The following is a 19,493-nucleotide window of genomic DNA, read 5'->3' on the forward strand; positions in this document are numbered from 1 at the left end:
TGCATAAGTTTAACTAAATTTATTAATTTTGCATGAATTAAATTAAATTTTATTAATTTTTGAGTTTCTAATCTGATTTTATACATTACATATGATTTACAAGTCAACTCATGATTTCAATAATCATCCGAGAGATATACATGAACATTTAGAAGATGGGACAATCCAATTTATTTATTAAAGAAATGTTACAAAAAAAGAAGAAAAAAAGAAGAAAGAAATGTTACCATTATCTTGGAGAACATAACACAAGTTTATTGGAAATTCAAGCTTAGTGGAGCTGGGTTAAGTTTTGTACAAATTTTGGTATTGTGTATAGGTCCCCCATATGCATCATGTAACAGAGAGGAAGAATCCTAGCAGTAGTACCTGCCACTTTTTAAGTTGTGGATTTAAAACGCTTCACTGGAGCATTCAGGGAAGATAGGTAGGAAGCATCAGCCCTGTCAATTCCGCTGAAAAGATAGCTGAAAGGGGCCATTTCTATGTACTTGCCAGAGCCAGGAACAACCTTCAGTTCATTATTTTCCCAAACAACTCGTCCTCCAGCAATTGTCACCTCAACCTTTCCCTGATGAAAAAATTGTATAAACTTTCAGAACCCAACATGGAGTGACAAGGTTTAGGTTCAAACACGAATATGAATATGAATATGAATACACTCAAACACGATGATGGTGAGTGAGAAAGTGCACTGCTGCACACACACCATGAAAGAAGGGTGACATATAAGGGAAAAATGAAATAGTTGCAGGATCCACACTTGACACAATTGAACATGAAATGATTCTTAATGGTTCTTCAAATCTCACAATTCATGTTTTGGATCTTATGATCTGGACTTGATTCACATGCAATTCAGTCACGATTCAATTTGATTTCGTATTATTCACCAAATCATACAAGTCACCTCAAATAGCAAAAATAGGCAAAAAAAAAATGCATAATTTTGAAGAGATGGCAATTTGGCAAGAGTAAGTAAGCAACAAGTCCAGAGATCATAAATGACAGCAGCATATAAACCCTTTTGTTTGGTACAACTTTCGATTTGAAGCCAATTATAAATTGAATTTACAAAAGGAAGAGAGGGGGTGAAAGAGGAGTGAGAAACAAAGACACAAAAATGACAAAGGTGAAAACAATATATTGTGGAGGCTCACTACTTTCTATCGAGTCTTGACAGGTTAGGACATGCCATTAGATAGATTATTAATTATTAAGCCATTAGGATGATCGAGTACCGATGAACAATGTCTTGAACTTCTTAAAACTACTAAATTTCTATGAATTGATGTTCATTTTGTTCCAACAATTATATGCATTCTTTATTTTAGAAACATGTAGCACGTTATTATCTTTCGTCATGTATTTTTCATTTGTTATAAATCTTACTTTTCATGACTTGATATGATTCATAATCCCAAATGGGCTTTCTGATCCACGAGTCCAATCTTTCTTTGACATCAATTTTACATACCAAAGAAAAGCCAATTACCACAATGCTTGTGAAAGATTACAGAAAAGCTACACAAAAGTACACCCATACAGGGAAAACTTAAGAATTTAATGCAGCGAACTAGCAGATGCATGATCACTTTGTACCACAGGAAATTATCAGATGCATACTCACTTTGTGTGACAAGCAATGCATGGATACTTTTGTGCCGGCATATTTCTCTAATTTCTAATCTCGTTTTCTCAGCCCATATAGAGACAAGATTTTTACTGGCAATTATTTAACCAAAAAAAAGTATCATATCATAATTAACATACCACGACAAGTGTGAGCATAGCTTTTAGGCATGAATGACTCCTGGTGATGATAAATCAGGTGATCCCGGGTCACAACTCGACGGTTGCAGCATGGGTCTATTTCTCCTAAAATGCTTAATAAGTAGGGTATTCTAGTGACTCCAGGCTCTAAAATGACAGCATAACCTGTTGTAATGAATCTGAACCCAAGCAGCAATTATTTTTATCTTTAAGCGTGTTCTTATTCTGGACACCATAGTTTTGATGAACTCTAAAAGCCATATATATCGAATAGAACAAATATACTTGCAAAGACGCTGAAAATACAATAAATACAGGACACCAATCACTTGGATTGGAGGCATCGAGTGATGATAGACATCAGCTAAGGACGTAGCTGATGCCATTACTTTAGTCACAGTCTAACCGGTGTGAGACCCTTCTTATGCAAGAACTGCTAAGAGGTATTTTGAATCCCACTTGTTAACCAAACAAAACAGCACTAAATTATAGTGAGAAAGTTACCTTCCCTCTTCTTCCTTCATAAACATTTGTATCTGTTCTAGAGTGGTGAGACCTTGCATTAATTTCGAAGGTTGATTTTGGGTTGAGTATAATTATATCAGCATCAGATCCAGCAATAATTGCCCCTTTTCTTGGGTATATGTTGAAGATCCTGGCACTGGATGAAGCTAAATAGTGTGATTCATCAAATTGAACATTTGGCCTATACTTTAACTTTCTTATCCCTGAAACTTAATAACAAGATTCACAGATAGCTACTAAACAAACAGAGAATTACAGTCAAAACATACCATTCAGTGCTTGTAACCCGTACATAATCAGTGACAGAAATTTGGCCAGATTCCTGAAAGAAGCCCAGCATTTAGTTGACAATCACGAGGACAGAAATTTATTAAGCAAAGAGTCACAAAAGCTTACCACCATCAGATCCCAAACCAAATGCATCCTCTCCTCAATACCTACATTTCCATTTGCCATATGTAGCACGAAGAAAAATGGCTTAAATTGAGTCAATGGAATAAGAAGAGGCATATAATTGACTTCAGAAATAACAATGATCAATTTTTATTACCATTGACTCCATTAGGAATTTTACGGAAATCATCAATCCCAGAGGCTTTTTGTGTGGAATTAAATACACAATGATCAGTTCCTACCAGCTGCAAATTGTAAAGAGTAACATGAGAAACTGATTATGAGATTGTTCTTAAATGAGCAAATAGATTGATATGTCTTGGGCGATTCAAAATATCTATGAATCTGGATCCATTTATTGTTTCTGAAGCTTATAATCACCATTCCAGATTTTAAGAGACCTCATGTCCTGCTTTTACAGAAGACAAAATTAATTTGTCACCGAAGTTAACTTTATCGAAACTAGATGATCTGCAGTATCTTTAACATATCAACAGTTACTCCAGCAACATCTTTATAATGACAAGAGAGAAACCTGCAGAACTCCATTTGAAAGGGCATCTTGCAGGGCTTTGCCATGCCCAGATGCTCTTATAGGGGGGCTCATGACATACCTGAAGCATGAGAATATATTAATGCTTGGCAATATATATGGCAAATTGACCAAATATGTGCACCTGCCTCTCCTCTTTTCAATAAAAATAATAATGATGAACAGATTGTTGGCCCTTACTTTGATGCAGTGGTGAAGTCAGAATCCCAAAGTCCTGAATCATCAAGGGCCAATCCAGAAACCACTGGCTCACCAATAACTCTCTGCCCTGCAAGTCAAAGAAAGTGATCAGGTTTTCAGGTGTTGAAAAGAAAAAACAAAACAAAACAATATAGCATCAGGAAGTCATAAACGAATAAGCTAAGATACCTATATGTACTAAATAGAATCTGGTGGTAGAAGTACATTTTACAACCCTGTTTAGAGTTCCAAAGGAAAGGTTTTGAGGTGCCTTTATAAAAGCTAGAGATGGCAACAGGGATGAAAATAAAGCAACGCACTTAGGAAAATAAGCCGGTGCAAGTTAGGCACGAAATCATGCAGAAATCCAGGACACACATAAGTAGAGGTTACTAGGATTTTGATTATAGGTGGGAGAGACAGTGGCTGATTATGGTAGGAAATCAATTGCATGTGGGAACCAGCAGCCATCACAGTTACTCACAATAGAGTCTGGCACAACTGAGAGAAGCACACAGAGGAGTCTGGTGATAACTATAAATGCTTTAAATGGGACATCATCCTTGTTCCCATATTCATATATGGTACCACTTAACCAATAATCTTGGAAAGATTTGCCATCACTGCAGTTTTTGGAGATCACATAGTAAAAGTAGAAAATTAGAGTGATCAAAATGGACTCTTTCATCTTTTGTATTACAACATCCTTAATACCCAGCTTGTATTCCAAAAGTATCACTATCTATTCTTTATAGTCTGCTACTCTTTCCAGCCAAATTTCCAATGAACTTGTTTCAGAGAAGATCTATTTTTTTTTACATAGATGTTAGCATGTTACTGAATCTTCTATCTAAATAACATTAATTTAAGAGAAAAAGTATAAGAAAATATACAAAATATATGGGATGAAGCCATCGAATTTAACTGTTTCTATCTGTTACAGAATGTGTTCATTCTCTTACGAACTCATGGCTATGCATTCTCCTGTAAGCAACACTTTCTTTTACATGTTTGTCATATTCCATTCGCAAAAGTATTAATTGTTATTAGCTACTGCAGTAATGTAAAACTTCCTCAACAAACAAGAAGATAAAATATTAAAAAATTTAAACCTGATTTGCGAGCTTTGGCTATTTCTTCCATGGCATCAATGCTCATAACATGAACTACATAGAGCGGCGTGTTCACAAAACCAGCTAAACGAATTGCTCGAGCAGTTGCCTCTCCTTCCAGCTGCATGAGAATCAAATTAACTGCTAAATTATAAAAGGAAGGTATATCTACTTCAATATCTTTAAGGAAACAGAAAACCACAGAATAGAAAAACATATCTACTTATCAATAAGGGTATAAATTAGAGATCAGCAGAAAAGAAAGTAAATTTCAGAACTAAGCAAATCTCCTTAGCTTAAGAGTTCACTTGGGCCATTTATGAAGCTGAAACATGTTTGTACAATTCTGTGATAATAAAATTAATGACATCATAAAGCACAGTAGATAACTCTAACTATATAATATCAACTAAACACGGTAATGAAAAAAAAGAAAGAAGGGTAAAAACCATCTGCCACATTCTCTCACACATGGGTCATCAGCTGAGCACTAAATCCTCCCAGGAAAAAAACAACACATCATAGAGGAACAAGAAAAGAAAATGACTAAAAAATATTGGAACAACTAATTCAACATAAGATAAGGACAGTAGATTTGGTCTACATGCTACTAGAGAATTACTTGTATGATAAATCAGTGAGTGTACAAACTCTAGAGTGAAGCGCATAGATCATCGCTCAACTACAGAATTTTTTGTTGGCTTGCACACATTACAGGTGGACAATATATTTGAAGGAATACCAGTGGGGGCCTCGAAAGAGCATGTCCCTCTGGACCAGTAATACCAAGCTGTATCATTCTTTTCTGTCCTTCAAATACAGCATCTCCATTTTCTGCATGGACCATGGCTAATGCACCAAGAGACTTGCACCTCTTCAATCCTTCTAATAAAAGCTCATCATTGACCATAAGCACCCCCTTGTATGCTAGAAAAAACTTAAAAGAGTTGATACCTGCAAGTTTTGGATGCACACAGATTCTAAATAAAACAATAAATAGCCACAAGTTGTTGTTTACTAGGTTCACAGATATAAATTGAAAATAAAAAACAATACTTGAATCCATATATGACCTCAAACAAGATACTAACCTTTTTCTTTCACCATAATTTCCATATCCCTTGAAACAATGTCATCAAATTTAGTGATTACCATATGAAAACCATAATCCATGCATGATTTCTTTGCCTTTTTCTCATATGCTTCTAAACCTGCTATTAAACTGCCATTTACTGGTATAACAAAGTCAATATGCATTGTGGTTCCACCTGCTAAAGCTGCTGCCTGACCACTGAAAAAGTCATCAACAGATTCGGTGTTCAAGGCCTCCATAGCAAGATGCGTGTGAGGATCAATTCCACCTGTTGATGTTACAAGGAGAAGAAGCAGCCATAAAATGGAATGATTTGCGTTAAGTGTTTAAACCCTGTATTGGAATTAACAGTAAACCAGATTGTCATTATGCACTCAAATTACTTCTAGCATAGAGAAAAGAATTCACAATAAGTGATCATAACAAGCATGCATATCATGGAAATGGTTGGACTAAATGCTAGACTCTCTACATCATATTCCATAACAATAAAAAAATTTTACAAATTGCAAGGCAGAAAACATTGATAGAAAGCATCTAAGATCCTCTCTAGTATAGCAATTCCTGCATTTTACAGATGTATCAGGTTTATTATAGGATGCAATAGAGAGTGATTAGTGTGTCTGACTCATTAAAATTCCAAAACCCTGTTTCAACTGCAACAATGAATGCATGAAAGAGAGGTAGACAAGCGGTAAATGTATCTCTGAAGCTATCATATTTTTTATGATAAGATTAGCCTAAGAAAGGAAAGAGTTACAAGGAAATCCTAGCGTCTGGGATCCAAGAAGCGTGCAAAAGAAGACCAGCCCCCCAAAAAAAATCCGCAGTTAAAAAGGTTAAAACACCAACATCAATCTATCATGAAGGAATAATACCACAACTAACCTGGCATGACAAACTTTCCTGTAGCATCAATTACTTTGACATCGTCACCAACCTGCCAATAGCAACCAAACAATTGAAAACTAAGTATGAAAGACACCATAAAGTAAAGTGCAGGCATTAACAGCCAAAACAAAGCGTTAAAGAAACCAGATAACCTAGTGCCACAAGAGGGTAATGGGTGCATATCACATTCTGAATAAAGTAGATTTAAAATGAAGACAGTTATCAGGAAGGTATAAGCAGCTATGAATCTTGAGCTGCTAGGAGTGTATATCATAATATCCTAGAAATCTGCACTTTATGTACTTATTTAGAAAGTTTGGCTGGCTCACATTGTATTATTAGCAACAAAAATTTCCCACCGAGCCTGAAAGATTTGGAGGAAATATGTCCAGCTTGTCTAACTGATAGGTCTCCTTGGATTTCTCATGCAAAAATCTGTCAAATTTTGTATATACATATAGAGAATCCAAAATTTCTAATGCTAGATTTCAAGTATCATTATTATGTGATCACGAGAAATTTAAAAGCCCTAATGAACAAACTTTATCACCATATGAACTTCAGTCAGATGCGCTGAAATCCATTTAAAACGTGGCATTAAAATACTCTGTTCCACTTTGCATCTACAAAAGGTCATTACCAATTCCCTTGTGATGATGTTATCTGAAACTAAAACAGTCTTCAGTCCATTTTTTCAGTTCATTAAAATACAGAAGTTCTGCCTGCTTGATTCAATTAAGGATAGCAAATCAACATCATACTTTCCTCTCATTTCTATGGTCTTAGCTAGTAAACCATCAAGTTCGAGATTGTTGTTATATATAACATCATAACTGTATGAAATTCATACAATCTGACAAAGCATCTCCTACCATTTCAAAGGCACTTCATCATAGAATTTGAAACAGATCTTCATAAGAAATCATTTTGAGAACTTCTACTGAGAATATTTTCTTTCTTTCTTTTTTTAATCAATCAAATTATAATACAGTATCATACTTGATTCAGCTAGCTTAACAAACAAACGAACAAAATACAACTCTTGCAAGCAGTTCAAGAAGATCAATTTTTTTTTTCCAAAAAAAAATAATCCTGTGAACTATTTCCCAAACAACCTCGGCTAAAAAAGATTGAAACTAAGCAAATATTATTATTATTATTATTATTATTATTACCGTAAGATTAGGCTTGACAGCAACAATAATCCCATCCTTTACGTAAACATCAGCAATCTCCTGATGGTGCGCATTCACAACAGTTCCTCCCTTGATCAACAGCTTTGTTGATGATGATGAAATTCCACATCCAACCTCATCATATCCAATACCAGCCTCACAGAACTGAAAAGAAAAAAAACAAAATTCTCAAATTATTTATTGATTGATGAGCCAATATGATTAGAAAAAAGAAGAAGAAGAAGAAGAAGTTTGATTGCGCTCTTCAGACTTAAGTCAACTCAAGTTGACTAGATTTACTTAGATATTAACCAAAAGTGAAGGAATTAGGAGTAGATTAATTACCTGGTTGGATTGTGAATTTGAAGGAAAATAAGTAAAGAGAAGGAGAGAGAGTGATAAGGAGAGAGAGAGATGATAAGCCATTGACTGAACAGACTGCTCTCTTGGTCTTACTCGCGCTGCAAGACTTCATGGTAGCTAACTCGTTACGGACACACAACGCTGCGTCACTGCCTGACTCTGCCTATTATTTTAGTATTTTTGGTAAATATACTGCGCAACTTCACCGCCACGCGCAAATTTCCAAAGTACGGAGTTTAAAAAATCTGCGAGCCTAATTGGTAAATTTTGGATGCTTAAATTCAGGGTATTTTTTAAAATATTTTTATTTTAAAAATATATTAAAATAATAATTTTTTAATTTTTTTAGTATATTAAAATAGTTTTAAAAAATATATAAAAATAATAATTTAAAAAATATAATTTTTTAAATTATTAAATACGCCCGTGACCTTCTTTATTCAAAGTTCAAACCCATCTCACATCCCAACCCATCCTCCTTAAAAAATACAATAAATAATAATTAAGAAAATCAAACCCATATGGAATCGGATCCGATTCGCCCCCAGTATCTCCAGGGTTTTAGAATTTGAAAACTATCTCCCAGACCAAAGAAACGCACCAACCCTTCCCTCCCGCGCCACTGTCAGTGACAAAGCCACCAAAATATCTTCCTTAAAACAATTCAAGTATTATTCCACTCGGACCGAAACAGTAAATAAATTAGGGTTTCTGTTTAGGCACTTGTAGTTCCCTCTCCCAGCTTGAAGAAGCTAGAGATCGTATTAATTAGTGTTTAATCAATGGAGTCATTGCTAGGATTCCAAGACGAAATGATAGCCGTTGTTGATGATGACGAAGAGAAATCAACATCGTCATCTTCATCGTATGGCTACAAATTGGTGCCGTGGTTAAACTGGAACGAGTGGGAATGTGTTAGAGATTCTCTCTTCTCCGAATCTCCAGAAAAGATTCTTTCTGCTATTAATAGAGTAAGACGCAACTCTATCTCTCTCTAAATTGAGTTTTCTGTTTGTTTCCTGAGGAACTAAGGGAAACGGTATGTTATTCGGCTTTTAATTTGCTTCCTCTCGGTCTCCCCCCCACCCCCCAACTGTCTCGTATAATTTCTAACTGCTTCAGTTCAGCTGTTAAAACTTGAAATTTTATTTTTAATAATTCCGTGGTTTTTATTATTGTTAAATTAGTGAGTCAGCTGCCAATATAATGTTTCTACCTTTTGTTTCTAAGTTTAATTGAGTTTATGCATTTGTGATTTAGATATCTACATGGCGAAGCAGAGGGTGTTGACCAGTTGTGATTGATGTCACAGCTTCGATCATTGAAGTTCAACAGAAGGATCCTTTGTATAGGTAACTCATTGTTTCCAGTCTCAGTGAGCTGATGCTCAAGGTCCTTCTGTTTTAAACGGTTTGCTTGGTTCTCGGCCTGTGCAAGCTGCTTCAATTACAATGGCAATGCTAGTTCTTCTGCTTCTGCAATACCGTGATGCTATGAATGTTATAATTGTGTGTTTTTGGAATGAATTTCCATTTTTTTCATATTCTGAAATGTTTGTTTTCGTAATTGTAGAAAGGACTTACCTGATGATGCTATACATTCAGAGCAAATGCTGGCAATGCTATATTGTATGGCTATCTTGAGGTGAACTTCTTTTTTTTCTTGTTGTATGGCTATCTTGAGGTGAACTACTCCTCCTCGTCATTTGCTTTATTGTATGGCGTTCTTGACTTGAGTTAAAAACCTGGAAGGTTGGGTAAGGAAAAGCTCCTTATCTACGTACTGATGATGCCTCCGTGATAGTTGCATAGATGCTCAAGCAATCAGCTCTGGAAAATCTAGATTAGAAATTTAAAGCATCTTGGAAACGAGTTTTACTTATACATTAGTTATTAAGTAACCCTATATTCATAGAGAATAATTTGTTAGCATTTTGATGTATGTACATTAATCGCATATCCTTGAATTTGGAAAATCTCTATTTGTTTTAAGATATGCTGAAATATTTTGATATGAATACACTCATCATTTATCAAGTCAAAGTAAGAGCATCTCCCCACTATTTTGAAGAGCCAAATTGATAAAATGGAATTTTGAATAGTATAAATATGGCTATTTTTACTCTGTATACTCCAATGAAAAAATACCATTTGAAAAGCCAATTGTATTGGAGTGGGAGAAATAAGTGCTTTATTTTTTCTTTAAGGAGTTTGATGTCATTTTTATCCACATGACTATATTTAATTGGTTTATTTTTTTTGTTGGCTCTACTTTGTTGGTTTTGAGTTTTTTTAGAGATATGTAGGAATAACATTTTTGGAAGAGAAAATGCATTTTGTTTAGACTTCCCTTGGAGCATGTGAAACAAGCATTGAGGAGTCAAAATAATATTTTATTTTTATTTTTAGATTTCCATTTAGCACACCCCTTGGAGTTGCTCTAACAACATATAATTTGTGGATTTATATATCTAATCCTGGTTTGTGTGTAACTTACATAAAGATTTTTGGAGGCCTTGTGCTTAAAGATTGTGTTTGGTTGTGTTGCCTTTTGTATATGCATACAAACATAAAATTGCAATAAGGAAAAATAGTAAGCTCACGTTGCCAAGTGCTGTTTTTGAAGGCTTATGAACTGTATTGTTGAGACGACACAGAAGAAAACACAGGTTTCAATTGCCGACGCAACTAGTGCAATTGGTATTCCACGCATGCTAATCGACATTCGTCATGGTAAGTGTTTTCTTTGCATAAGCTAGTTGCTCAATATAATTTAGTTTCATAAACAAAGGAAGAGTGATGTAACCATATTATTAGATAGTTTCACTCATATTTAACTAGTGTTTTGCTCATGTTATATATATAAAATGTCTTGATATTTTTTGTTTTATGTTTTGAAGGCATTTTTGGATGAAAGATGCAAAAATGAGTAAATTAGAGGTAATTGGCAGATTTGACGTGCAGTTGATGTTTTGTGCAGAGCGTGAGTTTTAGAGGTCGAAATGAAGTGATTCCAGTGGCATTAAAAAGCTAACATCTATATGTTTCTGGAAATTTAATGCAAGAAAAATAAAAAGAGAAAGATCATGGAAAACATATCCTTCAAAGTCAAATCTTGCAGTCTGCTAATGTTGACCTTTGCCCATTCAAAATTCAATATCTAGAGCTTTAGAAGTCCAATTGATGCAAAATCAATTTTGTTGGATTCCTGATTTAAAGAGGTGTCAACACTCAAATTTTCAGCAAAAAACAATGTCATATGAGGGAGATATTAATTTTCAAAGATGATAGCTGAATTATGCCAGCAAACAAGTTTCATAAAAGAAATGTCCAAATTATGTTTCGAAGCATCTAAACCGTTGTTCAAGTTTTTATTTCAGCAATTTAGCTTCTCTAAGTCAAATCTTAAAGATTTAATGCAAAATTATTTCTCTTTTTTAGGAAAATAGTTATTGAAGTACTTAAATGTAAATTGTCAATTTAAAGGAGGGCTATTTTATAAAATAGGGACTATGGTTTCTTAACCTATAAAAGGAAAGAGAGATGAAAAAGAGGGCAGAAAGGGGACATCAGCCAGAAGTGAAGAAACACAAACTCTCCTCTCTACAAACTAGAAATAATGCTTTCTTTTATCTTTAGGGGTAATTGTTACATAAATATACAAAGTTAAGCTCGTTTTCTTGATTGCAAGGACATAACAAACCTTCGGATTTCAATAATCATGAGATTTATTCTTCCTTTTATTTTCAGTTTATATTATGAATGAGTATGATTGTTTTACTATGTATATTTTCTATGATTGTTGATAATTGCTAGAGCGGACTCTAAGTTATTATTGTGAACAATATATTGCTAAGTTTGATATCAAAACTGGAGTTGTGATATATGAACTTGTGAAGCAACTAAGCTTGATAATTGTGGCGGAACTACGTTATTAAACTTAAGGATAACACTCAAACAAAGGAACACAAGCTGTAGACAGATAAATTGATTGATCTCTTGACAACCAAGCTGTCCGTAGCTTGTGTTTCTTTGTTTGAATGTTCTCCCTAAGTTTAATAATGTAGTTCCGCAACAATTATCAAGCTTAGTTGCTTTACAAGTTCATATATCACAACCCCGGTTTTGATATCAAACTTAGCAATAGATTGTTCACAATATTAACTTAGAGTCTGCTCTAGCAATTATCAACAATAATCATAGGAACTATGCATAAGAAAACAATCATACTCATTCATAATATAAACTGAAAATAAAAGGAAGAATAAATCTCACGATTCTTGAAATTCGAAGGTTTGTTGTGTCCTTGCAACCAAGAAAACGAGTTTAGCTTTGCATATCTATATAACAATTACCCCTAAAGATAAAAGAAAGCATTATTTTTGGTTTGTAGAGAGGAGAGTTTGTGTTTCTTCACTTCTGGCTGCTGCCCCTTTTCTGCCCTCTTTCTCATCTCTCTTTCCTTTTATAGGCTAAGAAACCCCAGTCCCTATTTTATAAAATAGCCCTCCCTTAAGTTGACAATTTACATTTAAGTACTTCAATAACTATTTTTCTAAAAAAGAGAAATAACTTTGCATTAAATCTTCAAGATTTCACTTAGAAGAGCTAAATTGCTGAAATAAAAACTTGGACAATGGTTTAGATGCTTCGAAATATAATTTAGACATGTTTCTTTTACAAAACCTGTTTGCTGGCAAAATTTAGCTATCATCTTTGAAAATTAATATCTTCCTCATATGACATTGTTTTTGGTTGAAAATTGGAGCGTTGATACCTCTTTAAGTCAGGAATCCAACAAAATTGATTTTGCATCGATTGGACTTTTGAAGCTCCAGATTTTGAATGGGCAAAAGTTAACATTGGCAGACTACGAGATTTGACTTTGAAGGATGTGATTTCCATGATTTTTCTTGCATTAAATTTCCAGAAACATATGGATGTTAGCTTTTTAGTGCCACTAGAATCATTTCATTTTGACCTTTAGAACTCACGCTTTGCACAAAATATCGGCTGAACGTCAAATTTGCCAATTACCTCAAATTTACTTATTTTTGCATCTTTCTCCAAAAATGCTTTCAAAACATAAAACAAAGAATATCAAGGCATTTTATATATATAACATGGGTAAAACACTAGTTAAATGTGGGTGAAACTATCGAATAATATGGTTACATCAAATACCCCCACACTTAGCTCTTGCTTGTCCTCGAGAAAGGATATATAAAATCAAATTGAAAATATATATGACCAATCTCTTAATCTTCCATCAATGTACAAGAATAAATGCATTATAAACAAGGATACAATCAAGAAGGATAAAGAGTATAAATTTTGAATTTATTTACATGCAAACTTCGAAACTCAATTAATTGTCGGGATTTAAATGAAATTTATGTCATGCCAAAGTGATAGGTCCTCTCATTGATATACACTCCAACACTCTCGTGTTTAGGGTTTATTTGTTTGAATCTCTCAAATTCAATCAATGAATGTATTTTACCATAAGCTTGCTCTGCAATCTCATTTCCATTACTAATATATTACAAGCAATGCATGAATCAAAAGGTCTTATATTTTGGTTGTAATGGGGCTAAGGTTAAGGTGAGGAAAAAAAAAAGTAAAAGGAAAGGTTCAATTAAAAGAAAGTAGAGCATTCTGAAAAAAAATTATATTTCAAACAAGATATTCCATCAAAGCACATAAATTTTTCATTTTTAATCACCAATGCTTAATTTCTTTTGATTTCAAGCTCTTTCACACATAAAACCTTGAAGAACATAAAGGAATATTTTTTTTTTCACCTTTGGCAACTTTTCCTATCTTTTAATCAAGCATCGCTTCTTCTGTCTTTTCATATAATTTCCAACTATAATTCCATGAGATATCACAAGTATATGCCATACTAATCCTTGGCCAAGGGTAAAGGAAAACATATAAAAAGTTCAGGTTTATACATGGATAAAGTAAAGAAAATATAAACAAGCTTAAAACGGGATCACTAAGGATAATATGTTTTAGGTTGGTTTTTTGACTCGAGTGGTTAAAATTTATAATGCCTTTAAACAAGCTCAAAATGGGCTCAATAAGGATAATGAGCTCTTTCTTGGATGATTGGAAGCTTGTAATAACAAAATTCTCAAAGAAGGAACCAGAATTACTCCTTATGCTTCTTAAGGCAGTTCTAAATATGATTGACGCTCAAGAAGCCATGAAATATGAAATTGGTAACCACAAAATTATCCTTCTGTTCCACTGACATGCATGTGGTTTATAATTTTGTGTTGCTTCCCAAGATGTACAGAAATAGCTCTACTTATATATTGGTTTATTAGCAAGAATTTTCAGCTGAAATTGGTTTACTAACAAAAATTTTCTTTCCAAACCTAACCAAATTCCATTTGCTACTGCTTTCAGCAAGCAATAATTTGGTGGTCAACTTTCAATATGCGTTTTGTTTTTGCATTTCAAACCCACTAGTGAACTTTTCATTGTTGAACAGGCATTTGTGATCATCATTCTTCATTTGAGCTAGTGAGTTAGGCATGCCCAACTTTATATTTGTTGAACTCTTTTAAAACTTGTTTCTGAGCTATTTCTGTTTATCCTTCCAGGTACCCGGTTTACCATGAAATCCAACTTGATGTGGCATGGCATATAGCTTCCAGTAACTATAGTTTTGATTCCATGTTATCTTTGTTGGCCTTTCTGAAATCTTGTCCAGGAACACACCTCACATCACAGGCATACAGAACAGAGACTGGCCAAATTGAAAGACTTTCTTCTTTGGTTGCATGGCTTGTTGGACAGCTCGAGGGACTAAAGCTTCTTCGCTGCAAAGAAACTGCAGCTGAAAGAAAAGCCTCTTCAATAGGAATGAATTTATCAAACACAATCCTGATGGAGGTCCTCCGCAAATGTCTTTTGGTGTCCTTAAATGGCAATAAGCAGCTTATGGATTCAGCGCTTCATCTTGCGCAGTTGATGGGTGATACCTCTGTGATGGGGAAACTCAAAAAACCTAAGTTCGTTAGTTTTGTCAAACCCAGATGTTACCCAAGAGAAGTCTTCTCTCCCGTGTTTGAATAACCTTCTTATCCAGCAAGATGAATCTATCCAGCAGGCCACCAGGCCACCAAGAAGCTAGAGTTTGTTAAATTTTGCCGAACAAAGAATAAAGCTGTTAAGAGAACAGATGGTGAAGTAGGTAGTTCAGGCGGATGGGCTGTGGCAAAATCATGGAATCCATGTCCAATTAGCATGTTGCCCCGTGACCTTGATTCTTCCGGCCATCTTCCTGCTCTTGACTGTGCTGATGATGATAAAAAGCCTGTTCATTCATCAGAATGGAAGCAGTCCTGGGAACTGAAACAAGGCAGCAGTGGTGACATTCCTTTTTCATATTACCCTAGCGTCGAGAGGACTGGTAGTAAGAGAGAAGCTGGCTGTGATATTTATTTATTAGATAAATCAAGTGTTAAGAAGACGAGAGAGACAGCTGACAGTTTTGAATCAGGGTTGTCAGGAGATGACAAAGGTTGTCTGATGATAAATGGAGTTTGGAAGAAAATAGGGGAAGAAGAGCTACTTACTATTATGCCTGACGTGAGGATTTTGGGGTAGAAGTGTCCACGATAACATTTCTGGTTCCGTATTTACTCAATCCATTATTGTAGATATTCATTTGCCACCCCATAACAACCTCATTTGTCTGGGCAATGAAATTACAGGAATTTTTGCGAAGTACCGGCCATGGGAAAACTGGTTTCCTGGTGAACAAATGTGCTTTTGGCACTCCTTGATGAAGTGGTAGATTTTCAATGGGAGTGGAGTATGCTACGAGGAAACATGATCTAGCACCAACCTGGATCTTTTCATGATGCACTGTTCAGGTTTGTTCCCATCATTCTTGGAGACCGCAGGTAGGTCTGAATCTGTTAGCAATGTACTTGCTCAAAACCTGTTTAAGGTGCTGCACTAGCAACACAACACGGGCAGAACTTTTAGAACAAAATAATAATAATAATAATAAGAGCTTTCGTTGTCACGCCTGCCCATTTGCGTAAAAGAACAACTTAAAATTCAAAATTGCAAGTAATGTTGTGATTATATGGAGTCTTTGCTTTCGCGGGTCTCTCTTTCTGACTCTTTTAGCATTCCGTCTTGTGGACATTGGATTTAATTATTTATTGTGCTGTTTTAACAATGCCACCCAAAATCGAAACTTACAAGGGGAAATGCTAGCATGAAGTTGAAAACCAGGTGGCTATTCAGTTCAAATTTGGGCCCACCACTGCTATGTAGCAACTATCATGTAGAGGAAGGCCGGCAGGGGCGACCTGAGAACACATGAAGTGCATTGGATGCCGCCACATGTGATCCAAGGCCGCTCCTGTCGGAACCCTTTTACAATCATATATCATAGGCCTCTCTGGATTGCATAACTTGGGTGGTGAATGCACTGGAGCTTCATTTCATGTTAATATAGAAAACGACAATCCAGTACTTTCTATTGAAATGTACTGCTATACTACACACAGTCACCATATACAGTAGAACTTGATATGGATTTTTTATTTGAATTATTGTACAATTTGTACTCCCTGGTCCATCTCTATTGTGCTACACGTGAACAGCTTATGGGAATATTGTGTTAGGAAGATAGCATGGTTTCAGTACACGTAGATGGTCGTGGATCGTGCAGATGATGATTGCACAAAACCTGGAAAGCAGTACTTTTGTATGTACATGTGTGCATTGTGGAAGGAATCGTTCAAGAATATTGGAGTTTAGAAAAAATATCCATCCAGTATTAGTACCAAACAGAGAAATCATCTTTAGCATTGAAAATACCCTATATAAATATTGCTATAGAAAATATAAATTGCTACCATAAGTGGATCTTTTTCAAAGTTGGGGCTCCGTATGATTCACTAATGGCATTAATAAATCAAGTTTTTATCAATATATTTTTACTAAAAAATGATGGATCAAAAAAGATACACATGTATTATTTTAAATAAAATAATAGCTCGCCCTATAAAAGGCACAATGCATCTAACGCTAGTTAAATTTAGTAATGATTATGCGTCGTAGTGTCCCAAGCTCCAAGCACGTTGGGCTTAGTAGTGTGTCAAGCACCTGTTTTAGGTCTAATCTAGGGGAAGAGCTCAATCTTCATGAGCTCAATTATATTTGACATCTTGAACTCTAATATCGCTACACCTTTTAGGTGTGTAAAAGTCTTTCAAGAACCATTATATTTCCTTCAAATATTAATATAAATATAAAAAATGTTTATATCTCATTAAATGTTATTAGAATAAAATTATACTTTAGACCCTTCTAATCACAAAAGAATAAGATTCATAGGCTAAAAATACACCACGAAACTTTCAGAACAAATGTTCACAATTATTAATTTTTTTATATATATATTTTCAAAGCATCTCTCTATAAAATATTATTGTATTTTCTCTCTCTAAAAATATATTTATTTAAGTACATCAAAGAGTCCTTACTTTCATCAAAAAAGATTTCATTTTCACTAAGAGATCTCATTTTCACCAAAAGATCTTTTACAGGTACTAGTCACAAGGCACATTGAATTTATCAAATATTAAATATAAACTATTAATTATTTTGACTAAAAAAACTAGATAAAATTATTAAAACCTATTAATTAACTGGTTATCCAATTCAAAATTTTTATTTTAGACTATTTGGATTATTTTTTTGGATATCATGGCATAAACACGTTTTTGACACATTAAAGTTAGATCTCGATATAGCGTTGTGGAGATAGCGCATTGTAAAATCTAAGATCTTATGCATAGGTCTAAGGTTTGACATTTCATAGCATTCTTTTTTAGCCATCACAAGATCCGATGTTTACTGCCTCTAAGCCCAATGAGAAATACCAATGAGATTGGTGTTTAAAAATAAGTTTCAACCAATTTTTTTATTAAAATATAATTTATTTTATTTTAAATTAATTTTTTTAAATATTTTTAAATCGTTTTATTTTATGTATTAATGTAAAAAATAAATTATTATTTTTTTAAATATTGTTTTAATATTTTTCTAAAAAAAATACTTAAAAAAAGCTAATGTTACTATAATCCCAAACACCCTATGTATTATTATTAGCTATGTGATCTGTGCTCTGCCGTGAGTTAAATATTTTTATTTTTGATAAAAAAAAATATACATGCAGGGTTTTTCCAATGCATTTTTGTAGTTTAAAAAATGTAACAAATTTAAAAGTTTATGAACACATGTAATCAAATAAATTAAGAATTATGTGTGCTTGTAAGTAAATAAAAAATCATTAATAACACGTAAAAACAAAACTTGAAAAAATCAAGAATAAATATAGATCAAGATATTTAATGTTGAAAAATATAACATTAAATTGATTGAATAAAATATATATAAAAAAAAAGGAATCACATATAAGGTTACAGATATTAAAAATATCATCTAAAAATAAATAATTTTTATTTTTAAAAATATAGTTTATCTATATAAAAGATAAAAACAAATTTATAGATGAACCAAAAAAACCTCTCTAAAAATTAAATGCATAACAAAAAAATCAATATTATTTAAAAGATGCCTTCTGAACAAAATAAAAAAGAGGAAGTTTTGTCCATTTTTTTTTTGTTTTTAGTTTTTTAACCAATCATGTCACTTTATTTCTTTTCAATTGTATTTTTAAAAGTGATATTTTCATAGCAACCATGTCAGACCCAAGCACTTGGGTCTGGGCAATTATACCAACAACAGACTCTCGTGTTTTGCCTAAATTCCGATTAATGTGATTGCCTAAAAATCAGGGTCTATGCTCTTTTGACCCAAAAACCTATTTTGCAACTTATCTATGACCCAAAACACCTATAAAACACCCTAAAAAATTGACAAACTTAGTCATGGCTTCAAAGAAATCCCATAAACCGCCTAAAAAACCGAACTCATCCCGAAACCAAAAATTAACCCGAGTTCATATATGTTTTTTCGCGAACTTTTAAGGTATAAAAACACCTAATATGAACTCCCCGTATCAAATGGAGCAATATGACACAAAAATCTCTTATTTTGGTGGTCTAAATTGATGTCAATGATAAGTTTCTCTCTTTACTGCCAAAATCCGCTGACCCTTCTTTCTTTCCTCTCTCAATCAGGGACAAAACATAACAAAAATAAACTCCTGCACCAAAATGAAATTGGAACAATTTTGAGCAACCATAATTGTATAATTTGTGTGATTTTTTAAGCTGGATGATCAAAGTAAATGTTTTCAAAATTTATAGTACGTTACTAATGTTTGTCGTATTTTTCATTTTGATCTCCCCCTCTTTCAATCCCATTTTTTTTTATAAGAATCTAAAATCAATTGCTTTTTAAATAAGACTTGATTGTCTAAAAACAAACTTT

The 19,493-nt window shown here is 33.8% G+C and overlaps 1 protein-coding gene and 1 pseudogene across 5 annotated transcripts; one reads left to right on the plus strand and one right to left on the minus strand.

The window, feature by feature from the left end:
• Positions 1–147: 147 nt before the first annotated feature.
• LOC118055525 (dihydropyrimidinase) lies at positions 148–8,201 on the minus strand. Of its 5 annotated transcripts, none has more exons than XM_073404923.1 (13): positions 8,041–8,201; positions 7,696–7,860; positions 6,518–6,569; positions 5,805–5,897; positions 5,279–5,421; positions 4,537–4,657; positions 3,425–3,512; positions 3,227–3,305; positions 2,849–2,936; positions 2,695–2,735; positions 2,568–2,620; positions 2,278–2,434; positions 148–571 (listed from the first exon to the last, which is right to left on the minus strand). In XM_073404923.1, the coding sequence occupies exons 1-13, from the start codon at positions 8,119–8,121 to the stop codon at positions 380–382; spliced, it is 1,353 nt and encodes a 450-aa protein (XP_073261024.1). In that variant the 5' UTR covers positions 8,122–8,201; the 3' UTR covers positions 148–379. The 5 variants fall into 5 exon arrangements, 4 of the variants coding, with proteins under 4 accessions (XP_073261024.1, XP_073261023.1, XP_073261021.1 ...); XM_073404922.1 differs by having other exon boundaries at positions 5,279–5,490; XM_073404920.1 differs by having other exon boundaries at positions 5,628–5,897.
• A 319-nt stretch (positions 8,202–8,520) lies between these two features.
• LOC118055587 (uncharacterized) lies at positions 8,521–16,164 on the plus strand (annotated as a pseudogene).
• Positions 16,165–19,493: the final 3,329 nt, after the last annotated feature.

The sequence above is a fragment of the Populus alba genome, chromosome 1 (assembly GCF_005239225.2).
Source record: "Populus alba chromosome 1, ASM523922v2, whole genome shotgun sequence".
NCBI lineage: Eukaryota > Viridiplantae > Streptophyta > Magnoliopsida > Malpighiales > Salicaceae > Populus > Populus alba.